The sequence below is a fragment of the Poeciliopsis prolifica genome, unplaced genomic scaffold (assembly GCF_027474105.1).
Source record: "Poeciliopsis prolifica strain line A6 unplaced genomic scaffold, Auburn_PproV2 SCAFFOLD047, whole genome shotgun sequence".
In the NCBI taxonomy this organism is placed as follows: domain Eukaryota; kingdom Metazoa; phylum Chordata; class Actinopteri; order Cyprinodontiformes; family Poeciliidae; genus Poeciliopsis; species Poeciliopsis prolifica.
Window position 1 is genome coordinate 2,532,630 of NW_026562422.1, and position 25,930 is coordinate 2,558,559.

Below are 25,930 nucleotides of genomic sequence, written 5' to 3' on the forward strand. Positions count from 1 at the left end.
TTCTCACAATTGGAAAAAAAAAACTGACTAGAACTTTTTTGTTAATATTAAGAAACTATTGACTTAAAATAAACTCCTGCAGGATTAAAACTCCTGTGGAGAAATGGTGAAGAGTGGAAACAGGGAGAAGAAGAAATATTACAAAAGAGAAAAAGAACTAAGACTACATATGAGATCAGAAAGCAAGAAATAATTTAAGAAAACGGTGCTAAGTATGGCAAGACATTAACAACAATGATAGGCGGCCTCAAAATGAACAAATGCAAATGCACAAGTGACGACCCAAAGACCCAAACACATATAGAGTTTATTATCGCAGTGTGATAAAACGTAGATAAGTTTCTTTTATTCAAAATTTCTTCTGCTATTTATTTTTATTCCTTATTTTGATTCGGTCACCATCTGTGCCCGGCGTCAAACGCCACAAGGCATTCACCGGAAAGAGGAAAAACCTCCAGCTCATTCTGAGTACCTTCATAGATTGTTTTTTTGTAAACACACATGTGCTTTAAGCACCTCTCTTATCTGTTCTTACTTTCCTTTCAGTAGTTCGTAGTAGTTCAGCTCTAAGGCCGTAATTGCTGCATTTGTGGGACGTATTTCCCAGCTTTGCACATTATATTGAGTTTTGTTTTTAATGTAGCACATTTAAAAATGTTTTTTTTTTTTTTTTGGTTCCTTTATTGTCCTTTTTGCCTTATAACCCAAACTTAAATAAAGACAAATTCTCAGTTGAATTTGGATCTGAACTGTAAGTCATTCTAGCTGTGGTTTTGGTTTGGTGTTATCCTGCCGGCGCTCAGCTTTCACACCACTCTCAGGGTTTTCTTCCAGCATCGCCCTGAATTTAACTCTGTCTCCCAGTCAACTCCGACCAATCTCTTTGTCCTCGCTGTAAAAATACAAAAGTATTTCTGGTCTATTTTCTAGAGCAATTATCAATTAAGACAAAACTAACTTACAAGTAACTCTTCAGCGAGATATGGGAGTCAGTTTTAGGTTAAGAATTCCTAAATATTGTCTAAGAAAAGGTACCTGTGCGCTGGCAGATTATTTCACTATTTCCTTTGGTGTTAGTGAACATGCTATAAAACAGCACTATGTGTCTGGGAGATACATAATACTTCCCCAGTAAGACCAAATGATAGACACACTCCATTTGAAATCATTTCAGTAGGAAATTGGCTGTTCTGGGTTTTATTTAGGGGGGTCAGAGTAATGCACTCCAGACTTTTTTAAATCTTTGTAAAAAATAACAATCTTTCTTTTTCCTACTGTGGACATTTTTGGTGTTTGTCGGTCTCATGAAATCCCAGTAATACAATTTGAAGTTTACAAAAAGATTGATACACAAATCTTTGCAAGGCACGGTGCTTAGGTCACAATGATGCGGCGTCTCAGACAGCACACAGGACTGACTGTTTTTAACCGATCAAACCATCCGTTTTAAAGAAGTCCATGAATGTGTCTTTCCCCAAAATTAAGCTGTCTCGCAGTGGCTGGTTTCATTTCGTGTTTTCACAGTTTGGATTTTCAGCGCTCAAGGTGTTCTGTTGAGTTTAGATTAAAACGATGAAGGCGACACAACACGCCGGCCCGCCGCCGAGCCAAAGGCACGGAGAGATCAAAGACGTAAACAGAGTGGAGCTGAACGACTGACTGACTGACTGACAGACGCACTGACAGGCCTCTGACTCAGTGTCTGAGAATGAGAGGAAGAGGTGGCGGAATGAGCGAACGGGGGAGGAAAGAGGGAGAGAAAGAAAGGGGGCGATAGAGGAATGAAACCTGTAGTGGGGAAAAAAACAAGTAGAAAATGACTTCAACTCATCTCTGATAGCTGGTTCAGTTCCAGACCACACACAAGGATGATCAGATATGGATGTCTGCACAAACACACATACACACACACACACACACACACATAAAAATGGAATAGATGAACATACACACACCTACCTGGGTGGGCTTGGTTTGCTCAGGGCCGTAGTTGTAGTTGTAATTCGTCTCATTGTTGACTACAACGATACACACTTGACAATGGAAAGTCCAAGCAACAATGCCTCAATAAAGGAACCCCATAGGCTAGGGCTTTAGGGAGTACTTTATCCATGCACAATGTTGGGAAACACATTAACTAATCAGTAAACAGACTCATGAAAATATCGCGAACTGCTCAAAGAACTTTTATTCATTTGGGAGAAAAACATCCTGCTGAAGATTACGTTCCAAATTGTCCGTCAGCCGTTACCACTTTGATTCAAAACCTCCCTTAATGTGAGGAACTGGAAGTGCTGTCAGATTGCAAATCTGATAGCACTTCATAATTCATAATTAGCACTCTTTGTCTTGACGCTACAAAACATAAATCCGGAACAACCAGTTCCCTTCACTGGCTGCGTATTCATGAAGGATGTGCACAAATCTTTGCAGATATTCTGCACAATTTTGCAATGTCTATATTTCTGTTTAAATAAGAAACGCAATAGTAATCACTGAATACGTCTGTTCACCTGATAAGTGAATGAAGAGCATGCCGGGCCATGATCCCCCATCACTTCCTGTCGTCTCCTTGTGGCCAGCATTGAGATCCGGTCGTTGATGACTCGAAGTGAGAAGTGTTTCCATTGCGGTTTAGCGAAATACATTCGTTTTGACACAGCCTAAAAAAAAAAAAAAAAAAAAAAACTGATTCGAGTGGCAAAACTTTTTGTCAAAAAGTGAGATTTTTTTCAAAATTGGTGTGCTTCTGTTAACACACCAATTGCCCGATTATATGGTCAATGGAAACGCAACGACTTGTCAACCTGTGCTATGAGAGCTCATTGTGCTCTGTGAAGACTTTAAAGGTTTGTTAGAGAGCATCGGTGAACAAACAGCATCACAGAGATCGGCAAGGGCATGGCGAGGTGCTTTCCTCACCAGCAATAAATATAAACACATCTTTAAACAAATAAAAATACAAAATTTGAAAACCAAATTTTTCACTTCTTTGTGTTGGTCTGTTAAATAAAACCCCAATATATATGTAATATATATAGAAAAAAGAACATGGTGGTTGTACAGAGTGAACAGCAGAAACTTCCTGAAAACCTACTGAAAAAAACAGAGTACTGAAGGTAAGTGGTACACAGACAACGGTCAACAAAGGAAGAAAGGATTTTATTCCTTCAGTCTCTTGTTGTTCTGGTTTTGTGTCAGCAGAGCGCAGTGCAAGACTAAAATTGAGCAAATCACGATCCTGTGCTCTGATGCCGTAATAGATGGCTCCTGGCTTGTATTTAGGCTGGACATTAGAGCATTATTTTTGACATAGTCTCATGCTAACGCCGTGATTAATCACATAAGCTTGAAATGTAAAAACAAACATAGTAATAAACTTGTCTAAGAAAACCTTTTATTCTCTCAAATCAAATGTAACCAACAACAGGGGCATCTCTTTAATAAAGCCGAGGTCAGGAAAGCTGCATAGCTTGCATAACCAATCAAAATATTTAGATTCCAGCGCGTTTCAGCCAATCGGAATGCAGACTGGCGGTGGGTGCCGCCTGTTTGCAGCATTGTTGTGTTGTAAAAAACAAAAACAAAAAAAATGCTGATCCACACTTTCATTCCAGTAGATGGCAGCAATGCACATCTAAACGTTGCTTCCCAACCGCCATAAAAAAGAAGAGCCTACTGAGCTGCTATGTCTATAATAAGCTAATTTATTATGTTTTACCTTTAGGGAAGAACAGCAAGAATGAAGTCATTGTTGAAAGAAAGACAAAAAATATGGGAATTGAATTTTACCACAACCCATGTAGGAAACACAGTCAAACTGGAGGAACGGGTTGAGGTCAGGTGAAACTTCATCCATTTCCCCCGACACGACATGCAGGGGGTTGAAAATGGTGGTGGCAGCACATTAACAAACCTTGCTGAAAATGCAAAAGAATAAGCCAAATGGCTATTTTTCATCAGTTGTCCATAGACAAATGTTCTACTAAAGATTATACAAAACACGGTTGAAATGAACCTTAGCGTCCAAATTCTGTTAATAAATACAAACTGTCCAAAACAGGAGAGGATGTAGCAACACAGGTCAAAAGAGGGGGAAAAAAAAACAATCTGAGGTTTCACAAGGCTTCAGATCAGGACAGAGGAATGGTGCAGTGCTAACACTTTAAAATTGCCTCCCCAAAAAACAGTTAAACCTTTTAGCCCCTAGCCATACAACATACTTTGAGCTACAATTATTCCACAAATACTAAATTCCAACATATGAATTTCAATACATGTAACATTTCATTCATAAAAAAAATCAAAAATTATGGGTAATTTTCTTTCCTCTTCCTAATTTTGAGCTACTATTTCATCTGAGCCACCAATAATACACAATTAAATTTGTGCTTGTAACGTTTGAAAAATGTGAACAAGTTCCAGGGCTCTGAATTGTTATCAATTGATAACTAAAGTTATCAAAAACTCACCACACTTCTTTTTGTTCTGGTTTTTGGGACGGGGAAGGCATGAGGAAAAAAATGTTTTGTGTCAATATCTTTCTTTTGGTGAATTGAGCGAAATACACATTTCAATTTCATCCATCATTTTATCTCTTTAGAGACAAAATATACTCAGTAGATATTTTCGTTCAACATTTAATGGATAGATGTATTCAGTAAATTTTTAAAAAAGTTCATATTTCTTCAATAAAAATTCACTGAGACAGATTCATTACACAGTGATGTTAAGCATTTATTTTAGTTAATTATGATGATTTTCCATTTAAAGCGAATCAAAATACAACATATTTAGATTAGAACATTAAGTCAGATTGCTAAAAAAATAAAAAATACAGAAATGTGGAATTAAAAGGATGTTTAGCACATCGGTTGGTTCAACTCATTTCAACTCATAGGTCAAGCAGTAGTGTTTTTCCAACAGGTATTTTTACAACATGCAAAACTAAAACACAACATAAAAATATATAGAAGTTTAGTGTGAACTGATGCCTTGGCCTCGGTATTTGAGGTGCTAAGCTGAGTTCACTTTAAGTGACTGATTGTATTTTTAAAATAATAAAGCTGACCACTGATGATCCTAACCAAAACAAGTGATGCAGAGATGTTTAAAAATTGACTTCTAACGTTCAGATTTCAATTCCTGGTGAATTCCTGGATGTCGGAAGTCAACCCATTACTGACATCTGCTGTCATTTAAGAGACACTACACGCTACAATCTTTTAAATGCATCTTTTGTCATAAAAAGAACCCTACCAAATAATAAGCTAAGCTATAGTACTTTGGAAGACCAATCCTGACATAATTAAAAATGCAGACATAAATTTTTCACAATCTTAAGTATCTTTATCCTGCTCTAGTTTAAAAACTAAAACACTATAATATTATATCAATTGGAGAATATTTGAAACCAATCGTGTGATTTGTGAAACTTCAACACTGAGGGTCTAATTTCTGAACTAATCTTGATCAAGGGGTTTCAAGAGGTACCTGTGTACCTGCAACCACCTCAAGAGCCTGTGGGACTAAAATAAACAAGAGGGGCAGTAACCTACGGAAAAGAATTAGGGCTCCTGAAAAAGAAAAGAATACGACTCTCTTCTAAAAATTCGGACAATTTTCTCAAAATTCAAAACAGTTTGAGTTTTTACAAACAGCTTCTCAGTTGTAAAGGGAATCATGGGGGAGCATTGTGACGACATGCTGAAGAGACACAGGTCAATATCAAGGCGTCAGGATAGGGCTGTGAAGCAAAGTTATATTTCTTTCATTTGTGAAATATACAAAAAATGATCACAAGAGCAACGCTAAAACCAACTACTAATCAAATATTTTACAGTCAACTGCAGCTTTGCAGTTTGTTTACTCATAACTAAGCAACTTCCCTTTTAGCGTGGATTTTCATGTGTGCATTTAAGTTGGATTTTTGCGTAAACCTGTGTCCACAGAGGTAACAACAGAAAGGTTTTTGACCTGTGTGGATTCTCGTGTGTTTCTTTAAACTTGATTTCCCTGTAAATCTCTGTCCACAGAGATTACAATGGAAAGGTCTCTCTCCCGTGTGGACGACCATGTGTTGTGCTAAATGTCCTTTTTGAGAAGACCTATATCCGCAGATGCTGCAGCAGTAAGATTTCTCCCCGGTGTGGACTCTCATGTGTCGGGTTAAACATGTTTTCAGGCTAAATCTTTGTCCACAGACATCACAACAGAAGGGTTTCTGTCCAGTGTGGAGTACCACATGTTGCGCTAAGTGTCCCTTTTGAGAGAATTTACGGCCACAGAGGTCACAGCAGTAAGGTTTCTGTCCTGTGTGAACTCTGATGTGTCTGTTTAGGCTTGATTTTGTGCTAAATCCATTTCCACAGAGAACGCAGCAGTAAGGTTTAGGTTCCCTGTGGATTCTCATGTGTGCGTTTAAAGTTCGTTCATGGCTAAACATCTTTCCACAGTCTTCACAGTGAAACTTTTCTCCTGTCTGGACTTCTAAGTCCACAATTTCCTTCTCTTTCAATCCACTGCCATCCAAGGAGCTTAAATGCCCTGTTTCTGAATCTGCCATATGCCTCTGGAAAGAGTAACAACGAAAAAGTTGTTCAGTAATTTCAGAGACGCTTAAAACTCGGTCGACGAGGTCTTCCTCTGACTCGGGAGCTCTACTCTCCTTCCATTCACTGCCCATGTTTGTAGTTTTCAGTCCAGAGTCTGACAAGTGTGTCAGCTCAGAGACGGAGTACTTTACATCATCGTCATCGTCATCCTTCTCAATGTCTTCAGGCTCTAAGGAGTTGGAACCATCTCCATGATCTTCTATCTTGATGGATTCCCATTCATCGTTCTCTTCTGGAAACGCTCTGTATTTAATTTGGTCTTGATAAAACTGTGAGAGCAGAGGGGGATGTTCATCGTCTTCAGCCTTTATGGCAATAGCAGTGATTGGAAACTTGAAGGCATCGATCTTCTCCTTGCCACTGAACTGCCCTCCCCACAAACTGATGCAGATTCCCTCCTGTTCCTCTTTTATGTGGTGGGGCTTTGGGTCATACAGGTCAACACAAGGTTTGTGGTCATCAGGAGCTTCTTCTTTAACTTCTGTTAACTGTTGAACATCTGCAAGAGACATTCAAACACATTGCACATTTTATAAAACATTTACCCTGTATCACAGACTTTCACATAAAGTGACTCACTAAACATTTCTCTGTTTAAACATTTTTTGTCATCGGCAACTTTTAAATAATCCTCAGACAAAAAAATAATAAAAGACAATGAAAGCTGCATATGGGTTGTTGCTATGTTGTTGTACAGTGTTTTAAGAACTTGTTCAATGTGCCCCTTTTTAACTTTGAGCCCCTGCCCCTCCAAAGGTCTCTGCACGGCCCTGACGTGATGTCACATTCATTTTTACACAAGAGAAGAATACAGATGGGGAGCAGGCAGTGAAGTAGGTAAGGATCTGCCATTTGAAAAACAGAAATACTATCCAGACATTTTAATTAAGGAAAGGGAAAAGGTTATGACAGAGTGCCAAAGGTAATAACCGGAGATGTGGATTTAAAATCGATATCTAAGGTCAGGAGGGGCGGAATTTGCTTGATAGTGGCAAGACAAAAAAAACAAAAAAACATAAGAAATCTGATTCTCAATAACACGATCAAAAACTCTCTCACTATATTCCTAAATTAATTTTGAAAAATAAAATAAATCAGTTGTATGTCAGCCTTCTTATTTTTTTTTCTTAGCTAACTACTGTTTTTTTAACCTGTACTGTCTGACAGTACTAGAAAGTCAATGTAAGGAAGGCACCAAAACAAGGAGGAAACTACAAAAATGAAAGAGAGAAAGATTCAACCAGACCCATCTTGCATGAAGACAAACATAAAGTCTTTTTTGTTTGTTTGTTTACCAAATTACTGGGACAAGTTGAACTTGACATGAGCTTCAGAAGGAACACTTTTTAAATCCTCAACTTTGCAGAAAATGTACCCTGGCCATAAGTAAAGTGTACATGTTAGAGCAGGCCATTGCACTGACAGTGAGAACATGGTGTTTACTATATTCAATCAAAGGGAATATTAATGCTTCTTTTTGTTTGGGTTTCATTTGGATCACACTAGAACTGGTCCAGCAAAAAGGATGACAAGAAAAGTTATTGCGTGTTTGTTTGTGCGTTGGGGGTCTCCAATTCAATTAGCCTAATTGTAAAGGCTAATAAAATACCACAATCAATCGGTAATATATTTGAGCTCTTTCCTGCAGGCGACATGCGCAGTACAGTACACCCTGACGTAAAGTGACGTCAACCGATAATCCCTCAATAAAACACTTGATTTATACTGCTTAGTTTCAAGCGGTACTTCGGTAACCCTTGTCAAAAACACACAGAATTGCCTTTTATACATGTCGCTGAAGACACTGCATGCGAACCTGACAACATTTTTCTTGAAAGAATTTAGTTGGAGACTAGCGGCCTGTGTGTGGCCAGACTTTCCGAGGCCAGCAGCAGCCCATAGGCGCTAATGGACAACAGAGGAAGCAGCTAATCCAGACTAGGCATGCTAGTCACCAGCCTGTCCGAAGCCAGTTACCGGTTGTTCGGTTACTGGTACCGGGCTATCAGAAATCAGGTCCGTGGCACATATCTAGAGCCTTCCGCGAGAAGGAAGTGTCCACCGATGGGTGTACAATATTCCAGAAGCCAGTCCACCTTAAAATCGTTTCTAGGCAACAGCTGACATATATATAAATATGTATATATAATATATACAAACCTAATCTGTGTAGCAGAACCTTGGGGTTGAAACGAGCCTCCATGGCGGCTTTCGAGGTCGCGACGTTGGCGTAAGACACAGGCTCGAGCCAGCCTTTGGTTGGGTTCGTCCCGCGAGACGGCAAAACAAAAGCGTTAACGGTGTCTTCGTTTACGAATGCCTTTCAAAATAAAAGCACGCTTCCGGTTCACGGTTGACTCCTGAGTCGAAGTAAGAAGGGGCGTCTGAAAGTGGCTTTCAAAGTAAAATACTTCCTGTTCGTGTATTAGTGGTTGGTAATGAAATGAATGTATATGAATGTGAATCAATAAGTTGTTTTTAAAAGCTCATGCAATATCTTCAAGTCCATTTAGGTGATGTTTAACATTTGATTATTCAGAATCTTTCTCTCCCCAGGTCCTGCTGAGACAATACAAATTCCAGTCCAAAATACTTTATTAGTCTCAAAGGGGAATTAAATAGTCCTCCGCTTTACAGTTTTAAAAGTGATCTGATGTGGAATTATATCCCTGAGTTGCTGTTCTTATTAGAGACGTCTCTTGCTTCAGAATGACAAGGGAACTACTCTGAGGACACCCAGCAAATCTCCAAAATCTGATGTGGCGTTTTAACATGCAAAGCATTCAGAAGAAGACATTTTTGGCTATATTTTAGTGTTTTCCTCCCCCTGTATAAACTTTGTAGTTGTATTCTGCTAAATAAGGAGTATAATATGCAATGATTTAATTGAGAGCTAAGATTCTGGTTTCCAATGAACAGAGGTACTCGGATATTTCCTTTTAATACAGATTTGAAGCTTAATTTCAACCATAATTAGAACACATAAAACTATTTGACTTTTATGAAATAATAAAATGATCATAGGAGTAAAATTAATATAGATTTGGCCACGTCTTTTCCATTTAGAGGATCAGAGGTCAGGGGAAAAAAAAAAACGTCCTGTTTTGCAATTCTCCATCAGTTCTGGATGGCCTGCGTGTCATCACTATGGTTTCCTCTCTCACTGTGAAGTGAGAGAAGTCACTGGAAAAGTCTCAGTTTTTCAGCAATAAGCATGTTCACCTTATCACTCATTCATTTTTAAACTTTTTTTATTTTTTATTTTATTTTATTTTTTTATTATTATTATTATCATTAATTGTGTTCCTCTACTTATTGCCAGTTTCTGGGAGCATTGTTATGTATGCTCGATTTTCTCCTTCTCTCTTTCCTTGCAACTTCCACCAGAGGGCGCACCGGAGCCAGATGCTGCAGATCATTTTACTCCCAGAACAAATCCTGCACCGTTACGGTTGCTACCCGGGCATATTAGTTGAGCACGCATCCTCGCTGTCTGCGGTTTCCTTAGTCAACAGAAAACTGCAGGTGAGGTAAAATAAAGGGATGAATGCCACACATTTTATGCAAGGTGTGCAAGTTTAATGGTTTAGGACCCATAGCGAGCCAACTCGTTGACAACAGTTAGCAGTAGCTAACGCTGCCTAACTTTTTTATGGCCAGTTGTCTTATTGGCAGCCCAGGGAAAGAAGCTGGAGTCATTTTATTTCTCACAAGCCACAGTCTTAATTTGTCTTGGCCCCATATAAAGTTACACAGCTCTGGGCTCTTGTGCAGCGTGGACACCACCGAAAGAGCTAAGAAAATCAGTACTATGTGTGTTATCTTTTTGGTCAAGCATGCCCCAGCAATAGACTGGTGTTACTGGTGTTGTAGATCAGTGTTTCACATGAAGAACTTTACTCGATTGTTTACAAGTTAATATTGCCTTTCAAAGTCAAAGATTCTCTGTCCAATGTTGCAGTAACTCATAATTCTTTAATTATTTACAAGCAATGAGAAAAAAATCAATACATGGAAAACTGCAATGATTAAAGCAAAAACCTGTGCGTACTGAAGACATAAAAAAGTACAAAAGTTATTCTGGATAGACTTGATTGAATGTTCAGTTGTCTATTATGATGCATGTCAAGCTAATTATCCATTAGCTGTAGAATGAGGAAAATACTAATGTCTATAATATTCATTGTTGATATCTGTTGTATTCCAATCATTGATTATTTTTATTCTCTTTGATACAGAGCCCTCCAAATCAAGAACTCCTCCACTCATCTTGCCATGACTGAAGCTGTGACTAGTGGCCCAAGTGGACCTTCAGCTATACTAACTCTGTAACACAAGGAACTTTGATTGTTCCCTTTTGCCTTTCTAATATGAAGTGTGTGTTTTTGGTTTCTTACTCCACTCTAGCACACCCTAATGAGGTATGTCTACCACCCTAAAAATGATCTCTGGTCCATTCTGGCTCCACCACTTTCTGGATCCTGTTAGACCACATCAGAACTGGTCCAAGACACCACACACCTGGCTTTTCTCAACTCGCGTACCTTTTTAAGCTGTCCATCTAATTCTCCAAGACAACTCCAAGTTTGAAAACGATTGCAAAAATGCTGACGTGAATCCTTGGCTGAAAAAGCTTGTTAGAACACAGCTTGCTCAAACAAATATCTCCTCTAGTACCGATCAACACATCACATCAACGGGTGTAACCATAAGAAATGGTTAACTAAGGAAAAGCAGTCCAGTGTAAATACTTTCTAATATGCATAATGTATTTTAATGTTTTGTGCAGGTGATAAGCAGATGGTGCTGGTTAAAGAAGAAGCTCCTGAAGACCCCAGACCTTGTGCTGACCTACATGACCCAAAGTGGAACAGGAGGGAGTCTTCATTAGTCTGAGTGGAGAGCAGCTCTGTGAGAATGAGGAGATTCACGCCTTCAAGTTTTCAGTCACAGCTACTGCCATAAAGAGTGAAGATGATAAACATTCCTCTTTGCACTCACAGCTTTATCAAGACCCAATTAAAGACGGAGAGCTTCCAGAAGAGAAGAGTAGCAGAGAACCAATCATGACAGGAAGTCGTGGAGATGTTTCCAACTCTTCAGAACCTGAATGGAAGGAGAGCAGAGCTCCTAAGTCAATTAAAAACTTTAAAAAGCCTTTTAGGTCCTCTGACGTTGATGAAGAATTTGTTCAATGTTCATTGTCTCTCCAGAAACACACAGATTTCTTATCCTCCAACCTCGCTGGAGGATAAGAAATGTTTGACTGAGAAGAAAAATGTCTGGAAGGAAAGTCCAGACCGAAGGGAAGCTTAACTGTGAAGACTGTGATAAAACATTGACCGGAAAGCAAGCTTTACCCAGACATAAGAAGATCCACACAGGACAGAAAGATCTATGTTGTGACCTTTACAGAGTCAGATTCAGCTGCAAATTGTATTGAAACGCACATGTGAGAATCCACACAGGACAGAAAAATTTCTGTTGTGGACACAGATACAACCAGAAGTGACATTTAAACACACCGGAGCGAAACCCGTCTGCTGTGATATCTGTGGTAATGGATTTGTCGAAAAATACATGAGAATTCACACAGGAGAGAAACCTTTCTGTTGTGAAATTTACAGATGTGGGTTGTTGAAATAATATTTTAAATTAGCACAATACTGCACAGGATAGTTTTGATACATATGAAATATACCATAGAAAGTTAAAGTACACTCTACATTCACATAAATTTAGATAAAAATCCAAACTAAAACAACTGCTGAATCTCTGAACTTATATAAATTCTTAGGGAGGATTCTACAGAAAAGACAGGCCTAGAATCTCTTTACACAGAGAGTCTGTCTGCCAGGCAATTAACAAATTCCTGAGCATGGTTCAAAAGTTCACTAGGATCTTAAAACTTTTTATAAATAATTTTATCTATATTAGAATTAACTATATTTCTTTAAGAATGTTTTTAATTAGTTACTTATTAGATCCAAACTTATAGTCATTATTTAGCATTACATTGTGTGCAAGCTTGGTTAAAAATACAAACTACTTTCTTGTGGAAACATTTTGAGGCACAGATAGCGCTGCAGCTGCAATCATATATCAAACTGGACAGCGGCTGATACGAGAAGGGTTTGCCGTATATCTGCTTTTGGGGCTCTTTAGCAGGAGGTAATAAAATTAACATTGAGACAGCCCACACAAAGGAAAAGAACACACCTCCTAATGCATATATTTAAATGAGGAGAATATGCAGTCTATAAAAAATGGTTTGTTTCACAGCAGAAGTTGGAATCTCTTTGTGCTGAGTGAGAGTTTCCCGGAGGATGCATCTTCTGTCTTTTTTACTCAGTTCTTTGTCTCTGTTCTGTAATGTCTTGGACTTTTGATATTCTAGGTGAGGTGCTTATTGTAACATTCTTCTTGCATTGATTTTCTCTGGATAAAACTCTGAATATCTGAAGTCTGACGTCGTATGATTGCTCTTTCTCTCTGCACACTTACACAGACACAGGAATTCGGGACAAAGAATTAATTAAAGAGCGAAATCAAGTATTTCATCTTTATAATTCTTAACAGGGTTTAGCGGAAAATCACACTTAAACACACACAAAATCTAGTTTAACCAAACACATGAAATTTCACACAGGACAGAAGCTTTTCTGTTGTGATATCTGTGGACAACGATTCACCGTAAAATCAAGTTTAAACACACGTGGCAATCTGCACAGGACAGAAACTGTTCCGTTGTTATGTCTGTGGACAAAGTTTTAGCCTTAAGTCAAGTTTAAACAGGCACATAAACATCCACACAGGACAGAAACCTGTCTCTTGTGATGTTTGTGGCAAATTATTTAACTGAAAGTCACATTTAAACACACACATGAAACCTTTCTGTTGTGAACATTGTGGACACAGATTTAATGTAAAATCTAATTTAAATGCACACATGAGAATCCAAACAGATTCTACAAATATTTAAACTGCATACCTGAAGTTTGCTGTACTATATGTATCCGTTGCTATGAAAGGTCGTCACTTGTTGCCTTCTGCATTTCTCTCATTAAAAATGTTATTTTAACTTTTAGACATTTTGTGATTTTTTTTGGTATTTTTTTTTGCAGTTGCATAACTGCAAAAAAGTCATGTTTTATTCGCTGTCTCGTCTATGGATCAGGTTGAGTTGACCGTGAAATCCACTGTTTTCAAGAATATCCTGGGGTCGAAATAACTTCAGCTGAATCTTTGATCAAAGTGCATCAGTGACAAACTAAGAAGTAAATCTAAATGGGATCAGCTAATAGAAAAAAAAAAATCAAGGTGCTACAACAGCCTAATTACAATCCAGATTGACATCATAGAATCCCTGTTAAGAAATAGATGTCTTCAAATTTCATGGAAGACAATCTGCTTTCAGTCCTCTCAATCAGATTTATTTTATTCACAGCCATTTTGATAATATCAGAATCTATTTAGTCAAATAAGTGTTCAGAGGAATCCAAGCTTTACAAATGAATCGAATGGAATGAAAAAATATAGTGTACTTTTCACACTGTCATCTCTTTTTTCCCTCTTTTAGTAAATGGTTCCATCACAATATGTATTTCACAAATATGAGAACATTAGTTATAGAGAGACTCCAACACTTTTTTTTTAGATCAAAATATCCTTTTCTACAATATAAACTATGAAGCAAATCAGTGTTAATAGATAGCCGATCCTTATGGTTAAAGAATTAAAAATAGTAACTGTTCTGGATGATTATTACTCACATTTGACAAACGCCGAGTAGTTTTAAAATGTCCAACAGCTGTGGAAGCTGACAGCTGGCGCCCCCTGTCTTGTGGGGGTGGAAACCCCAGCCTCAAAACAAACAGACCAATTGATGCTGACTGCATTTTAGAGCTTCCATAATATTATAAAGTGTTATTATAACAGTATTATTGCCAATGTTGTTTCAGGCTTCAAAATTAGAGTTAGAGAAATCCACACAGGAGTTTGTGTGGATATTTAAGGAGCATGAAACCCAAAAAGAAAAAAAAGAAAAAAAAAACTTGCTTAATCTTGCTGCTTGTTTTTATTCCGTTGTATTTGCTGGAAGAAATTTAGATCAAAATCTTTTTATTTTGTGCCCAGTTTAATAAATTGGATCTGAAACATTATGCAACTTCTAAGATATTGTATTCACAGTTCTTCAGGTCCCACTGATGGGATTTTTGCAATGTTTTGAATGTTGCACAACTTAAATGTTTTTGCTCACTGAGGAAAAAAACCCCAGAACATTTCTTCAGTGTTCCATGTTTTTCTGCTGTTTCAAAAAAAAAAAAAAGAAGGAATTTGGCACACCCCTCCACTTCTCTCTTGCACAACATCCTCCAAATTTATGTTTCCTTTCTTTCGGGAGGAAGGCTTTAAAAGAGCTGTTTCTGGTTTTGGGGGTTAGTCACAACAGCACCATGGCTTCAAAGAAACAACTTGCTGTTGGGGTCGCTCTTTTTCTAATTGCCCTCATTTCCAATGGTGAGTTTTAAGACTTTTTACAGGTTTACATTTGAGCTGTTGTCTTATTTTGAATGATTTTAAAAGCTATGACATATCCCATCAGGTGAGGGTATAATTGGGGGCAGAGAGGCAGCGCCGCACTCTCGACCCTACATGGCCTCCATCCAGGTACCAGAGGGCGACACGCTGAAGCATGAATGTGGGGGATTTGTGGTTGCAGATCAGTGGGTGATGACCGCAGTCCACTGCATGCCGAACGGGTGAGGGAACTTTCTTCTAACCACCAGACAGGCAGGGAAGACCGACATTTCTTTTTAAACGTTCATTGTTATTCGTGTTTTTGTTTTCTTCTTGTTTTGTGGAGGATTTTGCTTTGCAACCTCTACGATTTTTAGCAATTATAATTTGTTTGAATATTTGTCCTTGTACAGTGCAAATGGAAGGAAGGTGGTGCTGGGCCTCCACTCTCTGAGTGAAGCTGAAGATACAAAGCAAACTTTTGACATCATGGAGCTACACAACCATCCCAACTTCAACATAGAAAATTATGACAATGACATTGCTCTAATCAAGGTCAGCCTAAACTTTAGTGTCAGTTTTGCTTGACATAGATTAGATTTTTTTTTTCCATCAGCTCAAATACAGAAATGTTTATTTTTTTTATATTATTAGAAGTATTAAAACTAAGAACTTCCATTTATGTATTTATTTATTGGTCAATAATAACATCAACCAACAGCATTTTTCAGTGTGATGATGTGTTGTTGTTTTTTTGCCATTGTCTAAGGCAAAAAAAAGAAGTAAGAGTAAATTTATGAGTTTTTTGGCTTATTAAGCTCACACATCTTCTTGAAAAAACTCTCAGCTTCAAAAGTTAAACATTTTAGATTTCCTGAAGTGGCCAATTTTCAACTTTGGAAATCAAGTTTTTTTTTCTTGAAAATTTCTGAAATTAATCTCAAAATGTTTTTTTTTTTTTTCTGGCAAATGTTCAACTTTTGAAACTCAAAACATTTCCTAGTTTTTTTCTAGAAAATCTCTTGAGTTTAAACTCAACATTTCTGAGCTTTTTGGCAAAAGGTTTCTCCTGTGTGTCATTTCTGTCTAGAATGGCCTTAATATTCCATTATAAATTTATGCCATGACATATACATACAGTGATTCCAAATCCTCCTATTCCAGTTGTACTCGGAACAGCAAGTGATCATGTAAATCTGTGCTGTAATATTACAACATATCTATTTATAATAACTTTAAACAACCATTACAAATGCTTTTTAAAACATTTTTTTCTAGCTTTCTACTTATTCTTAGACTGAACTCTATTGTTCCTTCTTGGAACGATATTGCGTATTAGATTTACTTTGGCTGATCATTACAATGTCCAGAACATGCTGAAGTACAAAATTTTTTGCGCAACACTTGCCCAAAATGTAAATAAATTTTACATTTAAAAAACAACAACAACAACACACATACACACACTTTGAAAACATAATTTCATCTCACCACGTCAAATAAAATCATATACATGTTTTGTGATGTTTTCACAGTTGGACCGACCATTCAACGCCTCTACTGCCATCAGGGCCGTTGAACTGCTGCGAGCGGGAGGCACAAACCCCGACACGGGCGCGGCGGTGGAGACGGCTGGCTGGGGGTCGCTGGACAACCTGGGGTCAAGGCCGGACAAACTCAAAGAGGTGGTCATCGAAGTGATCAACCGGGGTAAATGCAGACGCACCGACTACTTCGGCAGAAAGTTCACCGACAACATGATATGTGCCCACAAAGTCTGCCAAGAGTGTGTTCGCTCTCACAGAATTGAAGACAGCTGTGATGTAAGTTGTTGCTTTTACCCTCCGTCTCCTCCCCCCCAAATCAAAACAAAAACATTTAAGATTTTTTCAGTTACATAATCTTAACAACTCCATGATCTCCCAAAATTAAAAAAAGAAATCCATTTAGCGACTCTTACCTGCTCATTTCCATTTCTTTAGGGCGACTCTGGTGGTCCTCTGCTTTACAACGGCATCGCCGTCGGCATCACCTCCAATGGAGGGAAAAAGTGCGGCCAAATTAAGAAGCCCGGGGTTTACACCATCATCTCCCACTACACCGAGTGGATAGATAACACCATGGGCACCCGGTCGGCTGCAGCTCCACAAGAAGCAAGTTAAAGGGAAACGCCACGCAAAGAAACGGTGTTGGGCCACGAGGTTATGAATTCTGACTCCAGCACTGTGAACACGCTGCAAACATGTATAATCGGATTAATTTCACTCGTGTATCTCACTTAAAAAAAAAAAAAAATCTAAAAAAAAAACAAAGAATAAAGTTTTGTCATGTTTGTTGCAAACATATGCATGTCCATTCAATGTACAGGTGAAAACAGGTGAAGTTTTGAATGACATTCAAATTGCTCTGCTGGAAACATAATGCTTTGATAGAATTTTTTTTTTTTTTTTTTTTTAGGATGAGTCACTTGTTTGGTTTAAAAAGGTAGAACAGAGGAAAATAAAACCTGTCAGAGACAGAAAGAGACTTCACACTGGCATGTCCTAGTCAAAGTTGATAGGCACCAAAAACAAAAACCCTTTACAGTGCAAATTATTAAAAACCTTAAAGAACATGAATTTTTCAATTTTTTCATTTTTTGCCAAGCACTGTGTGCTAAACCTTGTGAAGAGAAGGAACATGTACAATGATCAACATGAAAGATTCCCAAAGCCACAGCAAAATAGTGACATGAGTTTGAGGTTGTGGAGGGAAACACCAATACAGGACAAGTGATTTACATTCAGAATGACACGTTTTCATTGCTTGGTGTACAGTGGATGAAGAACAAAAATATTAAAAAAAAACAATAAAAAGTTATATAAGGTAAAAAAATTTTCTGCAAATGATTATGAGGAATGCCCAAGAGGCATAAGAATCATATTTCTTAGGCAACACAGACATGAACAACACAATCTCAAAGAGAAAGCAGAAAAAAACCCTTCCAAGCAAAGAAGACGTAAAAGAGGAGCAGATGTACTTTATCATTCCCTCCCTTCTTGGCTCAGTTGACATGCACACCAATAATTTGAGTTCTGTTACTTAGACAAACAAAACAAACCGCCACCATCACATGTTTCCACATTTCTTCTGTCAGTATGGGCAGCTTACATTAAAAAAAACAACACTATTTAAAGTTGATTTTGGTGTCATTTCCTTATTTAGAGATACATTTCTGTTGCTTATCCAACTTTTGAAAACCTGTTTTAAAGCGGTAGCAGCTAGAAAGTTAAAGTTACATTATGATGTAAAGCACTTTGTTGCTGAAATGTGCTGTGCAAATAAACCCGATGAATTGGCAAGTGTTCTCCAGCCACACAATTTTATAGCACAATCGAGTAACTGCTACCTTCAGTTGTTATAAAAATGATGTATTTGTCAAATGTCATGAAATTTGACTTTGTAGTTTAAAGCCTTGAAGCTAGGCCTCTGTATCTTTAAAAACTCCTGCCCTTTCTGAAACGCGGTGCTTCTTCCAAACAGGCGTTTTTGCACAGCAGATTGGTTGCCATGGATATTAAAGAATTTCTCATGACATGCGCGAAAGAATCAAAGCAACACTCTAGGTATGTTTTTGATGAGGAAATAACATCGTAAAGTCAAAAAACGTTTCACCTAATTTTATTCCTTTAAAGAATTCATGCAATTTAATTGACCTCACACTATCTTCTGTTTGCATCTACCAATGCTATTGGGTTTCTAATAAGGTCAGAAGCTTTATATATGCACAGCTTTGAACTAATATATGTGTCTATTGGTAGATGGGCCATTTTTTGGAACTTTATTCCATATTTCTAATGCATAGTTTTTTTCACTTCAGTACACGGAGGGAATTAACTGTCTCTTAATAAATACGATCCTTCTTTTCTCTCTGCACTCACATTATTTCTTTGCTGGAGTTCTTGTAAGGAAAACCTCTTCACCGTGTACGCTCGGTGCCCGTGTGACGCCACCAGCTTGTCGATCCCCGAGAGCAGCTCCCTTACCTGGGAGTAACTCAAAGCACTCTGAGACTTTGTGACGTTCAGCTCATAAAATCGGCTCCCACACTTCCGAACGAGATCCTGCAGGGCCGGGTGGGCTCTGGCCACGTGGTCGTTGATCCTAAAAGGCCTGGGCTGGTTGCTGTCGAAATGAACGAACAAGACGATGGCGTGCTCTGCCACCTCCCGTCCAAAGATCCTCTGGACGTGTCCGAGCATTTCGCTCTCCCCCTGGGTGAAGCGGCCCACCTGGAGCACCAGCAGGAAGACATGGGGTCCAGGTAAGGCCAAGGCCAGGCAGTCTTTCACCATCTCCGTGTTCTCAACCCCGTCTTCATCCCAGAGTTCAGGGGTGTCCACTAGAGCAAGCCGCTTCCCGCCTGTGAAGATCTCCTTTTTCTCGCAGGATAAGGTTGGCTGGGTCTGGTCGTAACAGGAGCTAATGAGCGAGTATAGATTGGCTCCTCTGTTTAGGATCAGATGGAGAGCAGAGGACTTCCCACTGCCAGTGAGGCCCAACAGAATGACAGACATCTTCTTTGTCTTATCTCCTGAAAGACAAAACAGAAAAATATTATGGTCAAAAGAAATGCTGAGAATCTGGTGAGAGAATAGAGATAAAAGGGAAGGAGATCCCATTAAAACAACAATCACAGTGAAAAGTAAGAGAAAATTATTAAGCAACACTCAAACATGAAAAGACATCCACTTAGTCTTTCAATGTCAAAAGAGGGCTTGTGTCTATCTCTTGCGATCATCATTTGTCACAGGGTACACCTGTGACAAACCAACTGTCTATTGCAGGGCAACACATAAAACAAATAAACATGCAGACACTCTTACCTAAGGACAATTTAGGGTGCATTCACACCAGACCTGATTAGTTCACTTTAATCCAACTCTTGTTCATTTGCCTTGAAGGTCGGGTTCGTTTGGGGAGATGTGAACGTGCAGTCAAAGTCTGGTCCGTCGACAAACCTATCGGTTCTGGCTTGGTTTAAGTGAAGTGTAGCACAGTTCCAATGCAAATATGAACGCAAGTGGACCGAAGACCGCTCCAGAAGCAGTGGAGGTTGGTGGCATGGAGTGGTGTCTAGCGGCGCCACTGAGGTGTATTGTACGTCCTCTTGTCCTCTGACCTCTCAAGTTGGTTTGACGTCCGACTTACGTGGCGCCACTGCGGTTGATAATATGTTCTCTTGTCCTCTGACCTCTCTGGCTTTTTGGAGGCCCGACTTACGTGGCACCACTGCGGTTGATTGTAGGTCCGTTGCTGGGGGACCTGTGGTTGCTGGGGGACATCTGATTGAAGGGGGACCTCTGGTTGCTGGGGGACATCTGGTCGCAGGGGGACATCTGGTCGTAGGGGGACATCTGGTCGTAGGGGGACATCTTGCTGCAGGGGGACCTTTGGTTGCAGGGGGACATCTGGTCGCAGGGGGACATCTTGTTGCTGGGGGACATCTGGTCGTAGGGGGACATCTTGCTGCAGGGGGACATCTGGTCGCAGGGGGACATCTTGTGGCTGGGGGACCTTTGTTTGGGGACCTTTGCAGGCTCCAACCAGAGCCTGCAAAGATGTGATTGTTTCCTCTAATTTACGAACATGCTCTGATTGATTCTTCAGTTTTTCTTCATACTTTAATTTGATCCTATATTCGTCCATCATAACTTCTATGAGTCCTTTGTTTCTTGAGGCATACATCTCTGCCTCCCTCTTAAACTTGTCCAGCTCTTGAAGAAGTCTGTTGTCCGTTGTTACTTTGGAAGTAACAACGGACAACAACGATCCTCCTGTTTTTTCTGAACTGCTGATGTTGCTTTCTTGGGCTGGTGTTTTCTTCATGTGACGTTCTCTTTCCAACAAGTTCTTCAGGTTTTTGATTTCCTCCTGCTGGACTTTGAGTTCTTTCTCCCTGGCAATTCGTTGCTGTCTTTCCTCATCCAGCTCTTTCTTCAAATCATCTATCTGCTTTGTCAGATCCCAGATGTCATCAGTTGTTTCTTGCTCGTTGTCGTCGAATGCTCTTGGACTCTCGGTTGGTTCGTCTACAGGCGCAATGGGGCATTCCTCTTCATCATCAAAATGAAGGATTGCATCATAGTCTACCTGGATGTTTTCTTCTATCATCTCTATCCATGAAAGTTGTTGGTCCATGTTTGTTATCTGTTAATTCTTCTTTCTTTGAAATGTGATCTGTTGTGATAGAGCTGTGGAACAGGTCTGAGAAAAACACTGTCTGAGAGCTACAATCAAGAGAGAGATTCCTTTGTTGTATCACAGTGATGTCATAACCGCTGATGTCATAGAGACCACTGGAACCGAACATGTTAATTCAACCTGCTGTTTGAAAAATGCCACACAGTAGCACTAATGACATAGTGGAGGAGAATGATCCGGACTGTGCAGCTAAAAACAATGAATGAGACGTGGAGGAGGTGACCAATCCTCGGCATTAAGTTGGCAACATGTTGAAGATTGAAGGCTCACAGGTGAGCCAGAAGCCAGAACTGCTGACAGCACAGTAAACAGATATCATTCAAATGGTGAAGGAGCAGATATTGGAATGGAAATCATCTGAAAATGCTAACTGCAGTGCTAACTGCTAAGAGAATTTAAAAAATGTACATTTACACATCTTTATGTAATATAGTTGAAATGGTTCAGGTTAAATTCTGCTAAAATGGGTTTCATGCAATGAGTGGTTTTTGGCGCCCCCTACTGGTTGCCTTTAAAAGGAGGAGAAACTGTAGATTCCACACAGTCTGTTCAGCGCTCTACTGTGGTCAGTCATCAAGTCCAGTTCTTTTCTGAACAGTAGTGGTGGTTGTGTTCTAAGACTAACGTGGAGTTTTATTGCAGTACCCAGAACTAGTGACCAGTAGGGAGGCTCACTGTGCTGTTTATTGTTGGCCATTCATTACAGAAATTCAACCAACTGGCCTCCACAGTGTGCTGTATGTGGGGGAAGGAGTCACATTTACATATTTTCATGGGAATGCTTCTACAGGGCATTGTGGGTAAATGCAACCAAAACAAAGACAATCTAAATGCTTATAACATAATATTTGCAAAACTTGCTTTGACATTTTAGAGATTGGAGTTAGCTTCTTTTTTTTTTTTTTTTTTTTTAGATGGTTTTATTTAACTGTTGAACTATTAGCTTCAACCTCCAGGTCCAACAAATCTGGATTTATTCTAAGCAAAGACACCAAGAGTTAGCTGCTGTAGGCTACATATTAGCTATCTGCAATATATTAACTAAGCCTAACTTCAAAGGTGTCACTATAGACTTTCCTAGATTTTTCACTTATTTGAACAAACTGTAACAGGTATGAAATCTACATTTGTATTTCCATAGACAATACATTCTATGACACTGTCGTCAGGAATGGCACTGCTCCAAAAACTCGACCCGCCTCAGGCTCTTTGGAACAAGGAAGTACTTTGACTAGGAATCACATTGAGTTTTCTGTTTATTTTACAACTTCTTGATAATAACTGACATTAACACACTGTGTCATTTAAGAGTAGATAATATTTTTCAATATAGCTAAGAACCTCTGTAAGTAGCCCCTTTTGAATCCCAGTGACAGTATTTTTCCCTTTTTTTAAATTTTGTTTTATATAGAGTCTTTAGCTTTCTATCTGTGGCCTCTCACAGAACCCTGAAAAGAAATTCAGTGTTAACACCCTCTAGTTGCTGAGTTGCGCAATGCAAGATTTGTCAATCTTTTTTCTAAATTACCCCTCAGTGAACTTGCTCCATAACAACACCGTACTGACAACATAAACATCAATTCAGGATCCAATCTCTGGAAAACTCTTGTGAAAGTTCTTGGAATAAAAAAAATAAGCTGAAAGGGAATGCTGAAGCCTTTAGGGAGGGCTCCCTGAGGAGAGGTCATAAGGCAGGAGGGAAAGAGAAGCTAAAGTCATTTGAAAACAAGGCTGGAGATGCTGCTTCCTGTCCCACCTGAGACTTCTCGAACCCTGAGCGGCTGCTTCTGCTTTTGCAACTTGAGGATCCCAAATTCAACAGGGAGTTTCCCAAGACAGAAAGTTTCTCACTACATCGTTTCACCTTCCTAGTTTTCTTTTCTATTGACTCATAGCCAATAAAAAATAAATAAATATAATACATACTTTTCTCTGATTTTGGTCTTTGGCGTATTTGCCTATCTTACATAGAACTATCTTACATAGAGTGACCATACCTGGTCACCTTATGTAACACGCTGGAACAAGGTGGGGTTTTTTTTGGGGGGGTCATATTGAAATTGGTTTATTTCCCAAAATGGCAGTGTAAATACTTTTTTTCCGCATCCCACGAGTGACATCATCAACAACCAGATTTTTCCACTGGCGCAAACCACGAAAAAGAAAACGACAAGAAGCAGTTGGAGGATGATGACGCAACGTTTTCTTCAATGACCTGACAGCGAGAACAAACATATTCATGTGTGATTTTAACTGTGTTTCTTAATCAATGGAAACACCACTGCAAAATTTTGTTTTTTCAATTTTAGCAGGACATTGACAAGTTTTTTGCACATCTGTACTGGAATTGCAGCTAGTGATAGTGATGGGGTATTTAGCTGAAGCAGAGGAGCAGTGAAGGCCGTGAGGTCGCTTTTTCACAGCATCATAAACATGATATTGGTAAATACCGCCAGAACAGCAGTATTAACATCGGATATTGATATCGGCTCAAATTTCCAAATTACTGCAGCCCTCATAATTTCTCTTCTGTAACTTAGAAAATTAACCTACAAAAATAATAGCTCACTTTCGAAGTGAACCTGGATGAAATATACACAGAAATCTGTAATTATATTCTATATCATAACAAAAATGAAAAGTGGCAGCAAAAGTTAATTTCACAACTTTCCAGTTATTTTGGAAATTAAATAATGTGAGCTTATTTTGGCTATGTCTCATCATATTTCTAATTTTTTTGCTTTTGTTTTTAGAAATGTGTAGGGATCTGAGGTATGACTCTTACCATCAGGCGCTCTTGCCTGCAGCTGCAGCATGGAGCTGTGGCTCATCATCGCCTCCTGAATATTCTCTCTGTCCGTTTCATGTTGTTTTTTTTCCTCTGCCTCCTTCCTTCTTTCCTCTGCATGTCTTCTGTTCAGGTCCTCCACTTCCTTGGCTCTTCTCTCCTCCTCCCTTCTCACCTTCTCCATAAAAACCTGCTCTTTCTCCTCCGCCTCTCGCTCCTTCTGCTTCAGCATGTTCATGGCCGAGTCCTCCACACACCGTCTCTTCGACTTCTCCAGCATGGCTTGCGTGTAACCGGCTTCGCTGTTTTCGCTGCGCACGTTGTTCACCATCTCGACCAATGCATGCAGGCCGCCGTTTGCGGTGGACGACGTGATGCGACAATATCTGCCGTCGCACACGTTGATCAAATCCAGCAGGGCGTCGTCCAGCGTATCGGTGACTTTCCCGTCTTCCACGGAGAGAATGACCAGAAATCTCAAAGCCTCTGCTCCGAAGTGCGACTGCAGGATCTCGACCATCCTTCTCTCCTTTTTCGTGTAATAGCCGCCTTGAATCAACAGCAGGAATGCGCCGACTCCACCTTGGCAAGACTTGAAGCAGCCATCAATGATCTGACCAATGGCCTCATCTGGCATGTCTTCTTTGAAAGCCTTGTAGTGCAAGCTGATCGAAAGCGAATCCATCGCCAAGTCACAGACTTGTTTGGATCCCTGAGAGCTAAAGGTAGACTGGAAACATTTATCTCCGGAGCTGTTCTGGAGCAAAGATTTCAAAGACTCCCATTCCTCCACCACGGCAATGACTGCCATCGCATGCTTTATGTTGGTTAACCTGTCTGTCAAGCAAAGCATAGCCACTTGTCAATTAGTGGAAGTGCCTACACCGAGTAGCCACATTTGAAGAAGGCTTGCCAAATTACGTGTTTTGTCTCTAAATGAAATTAGAAATCAGAGAATATCAACTCACCTTGAGACATGTCTTTTGCAGATCAGTTTACCTGATGTGAGTGCTGAAACTGGATATCCTGGCTCTGTTGCGAGCAGTCTTCCTGATTCCACCTGCTCGTAAGGAAGTGCATACCAAGGACGCAAGTTCCGCAGAGTGTGACTCTTCCTCATGCCTGCGAACACAAACGAGCTTCCGTTTTAGCCCACGGCAAATCTTTCTACATGTTACATTGCCTTGAAAAGGTATTCATACTCCTTGAATATTTTGACTTGTAAAGAGACACATAAAGATGGTTATAAAGTCAGTCTTCTGTCACCTGAAGAACATTTCCAGGATTGGAGGAGTTACATCCTTGCAGGATCTAGAGAAACTCATCCATGCGTTTATCTTTAGGCGTAATGACACCGGTCTGCCTAAAAACATCAATCTGCAGTTGATTCAGAAAGCTGCTGCTCATGTTCTCACTGAAACCAGCTCGATGGGGCACATCATCCCCGCTCCAAAGTCTTACACTGGCTCCCTGTAGCTCAGAGAATAGACTTTAAAATACTGTTGTTAGTTTATGAATCACTGAACGGCTTGGCACCAAAAAACGACAAAGATGTGCTGTTGTTGTATCAACCTTCCAGATCTCTCAGGTCTCCTGGTTCTGGTTCTGCTCTGCATCCCCAGAACCAGAACCAAAAGTGGAGACGCAGCATTCAGTTTCCATGTGCCACAAATATGGAACAAACTTCCAGAAAACTGCAAAACAGCCAACATCGAGTTACTGAGTCATCTCTGATTCGTAAAAACTAATATTTAATGTGCATTTA

The 25,930-nt window shown here is 39.5% G+C and overlaps 3 protein-coding genes and 1 long non-coding RNA gene across 7 annotated transcripts; 2 read left to right on the top strand and 2 right to left on the bottom strand.

The window, feature by feature from the left end:
- Positions 1-1,202: 1,202 nt before the first annotated feature.
- Positions 1,203-25,294, bottom strand: LOC129377428 (GTPase IMAP family member 8-like). Its single transcript, XM_055057357.1, has 4 exons — positions 25,134-25,294; positions 24,163-25,002; positions 19,055-19,707; positions 1,203-2,663 (listed from the first exon to the last, which is right to left on the bottom strand). Exons 1-4 carry the CDS (start codon positions 25,141-25,143, stop codon positions 2,493-2,495), a joined length of 1,674 nt encoding a protein of 557 aa, XP_054913332.1. The 5' UTR covers positions 25,144-25,294; the 3' UTR covers positions 1,203-2,492.
- LOC129377429 (gastrula zinc finger protein XlCGF57.1-like) lies at positions 4,713-8,919 on the bottom strand. Its single transcript, XM_055057359.1, has 2 exons — positions 8,775-8,919; positions 4,713-7,113 (listed from the first exon to the last, which is right to left on the bottom strand). The coding sequence occupies exons 1-2, from the start codon at positions 8,815-8,817 to the stop codon at positions 5,876-5,878; spliced, it is 1,281 nt and encodes a 426-aa protein (XP_054913334.1). The 5' UTR covers positions 8,818-8,919; the 3' UTR covers positions 4,713-5,875.
- Positions 10,048-13,083, top strand: LOC129377431 (uncharacterized). Of its 4 annotated transcripts, none has more exons than XR_008607922.1 (3): positions 10,048-10,139; positions 10,853-11,525; positions 11,618-13,083. It is a non-coding gene; the product is annotated as an uncharacterized LOC129377431 (long non-coding RNA). The 4 variants fall into 4 exon arrangements; XR_008607923.1 differs by having other exon boundaries at positions 10,853-11,035; positions 11,404-13,083; XR_008607924.1 differs by having other exon boundaries at positions 10,853-10,942; positions 11,404-13,083.
- cfd (complement factor D (adipsin)) lies at positions 15,004-17,748 on the top strand. The gene is made up of 5 exons (XM_055057360.1): positions 15,004-15,134; positions 15,220-15,376; positions 15,548-15,689; positions 16,670-16,957; positions 17,117-17,748. Exons 1-5 carry the CDS (start codon positions 15,071-15,073, stop codon positions 17,294-17,296), a joined length of 831 nt encoding a protein of 276 aa, XP_054913335.1. The 5' UTR covers positions 15,004-15,070; the 3' UTR covers positions 17,297-17,748.
- Positions 25,295-25,930: the final 636 nt, after the last annotated feature.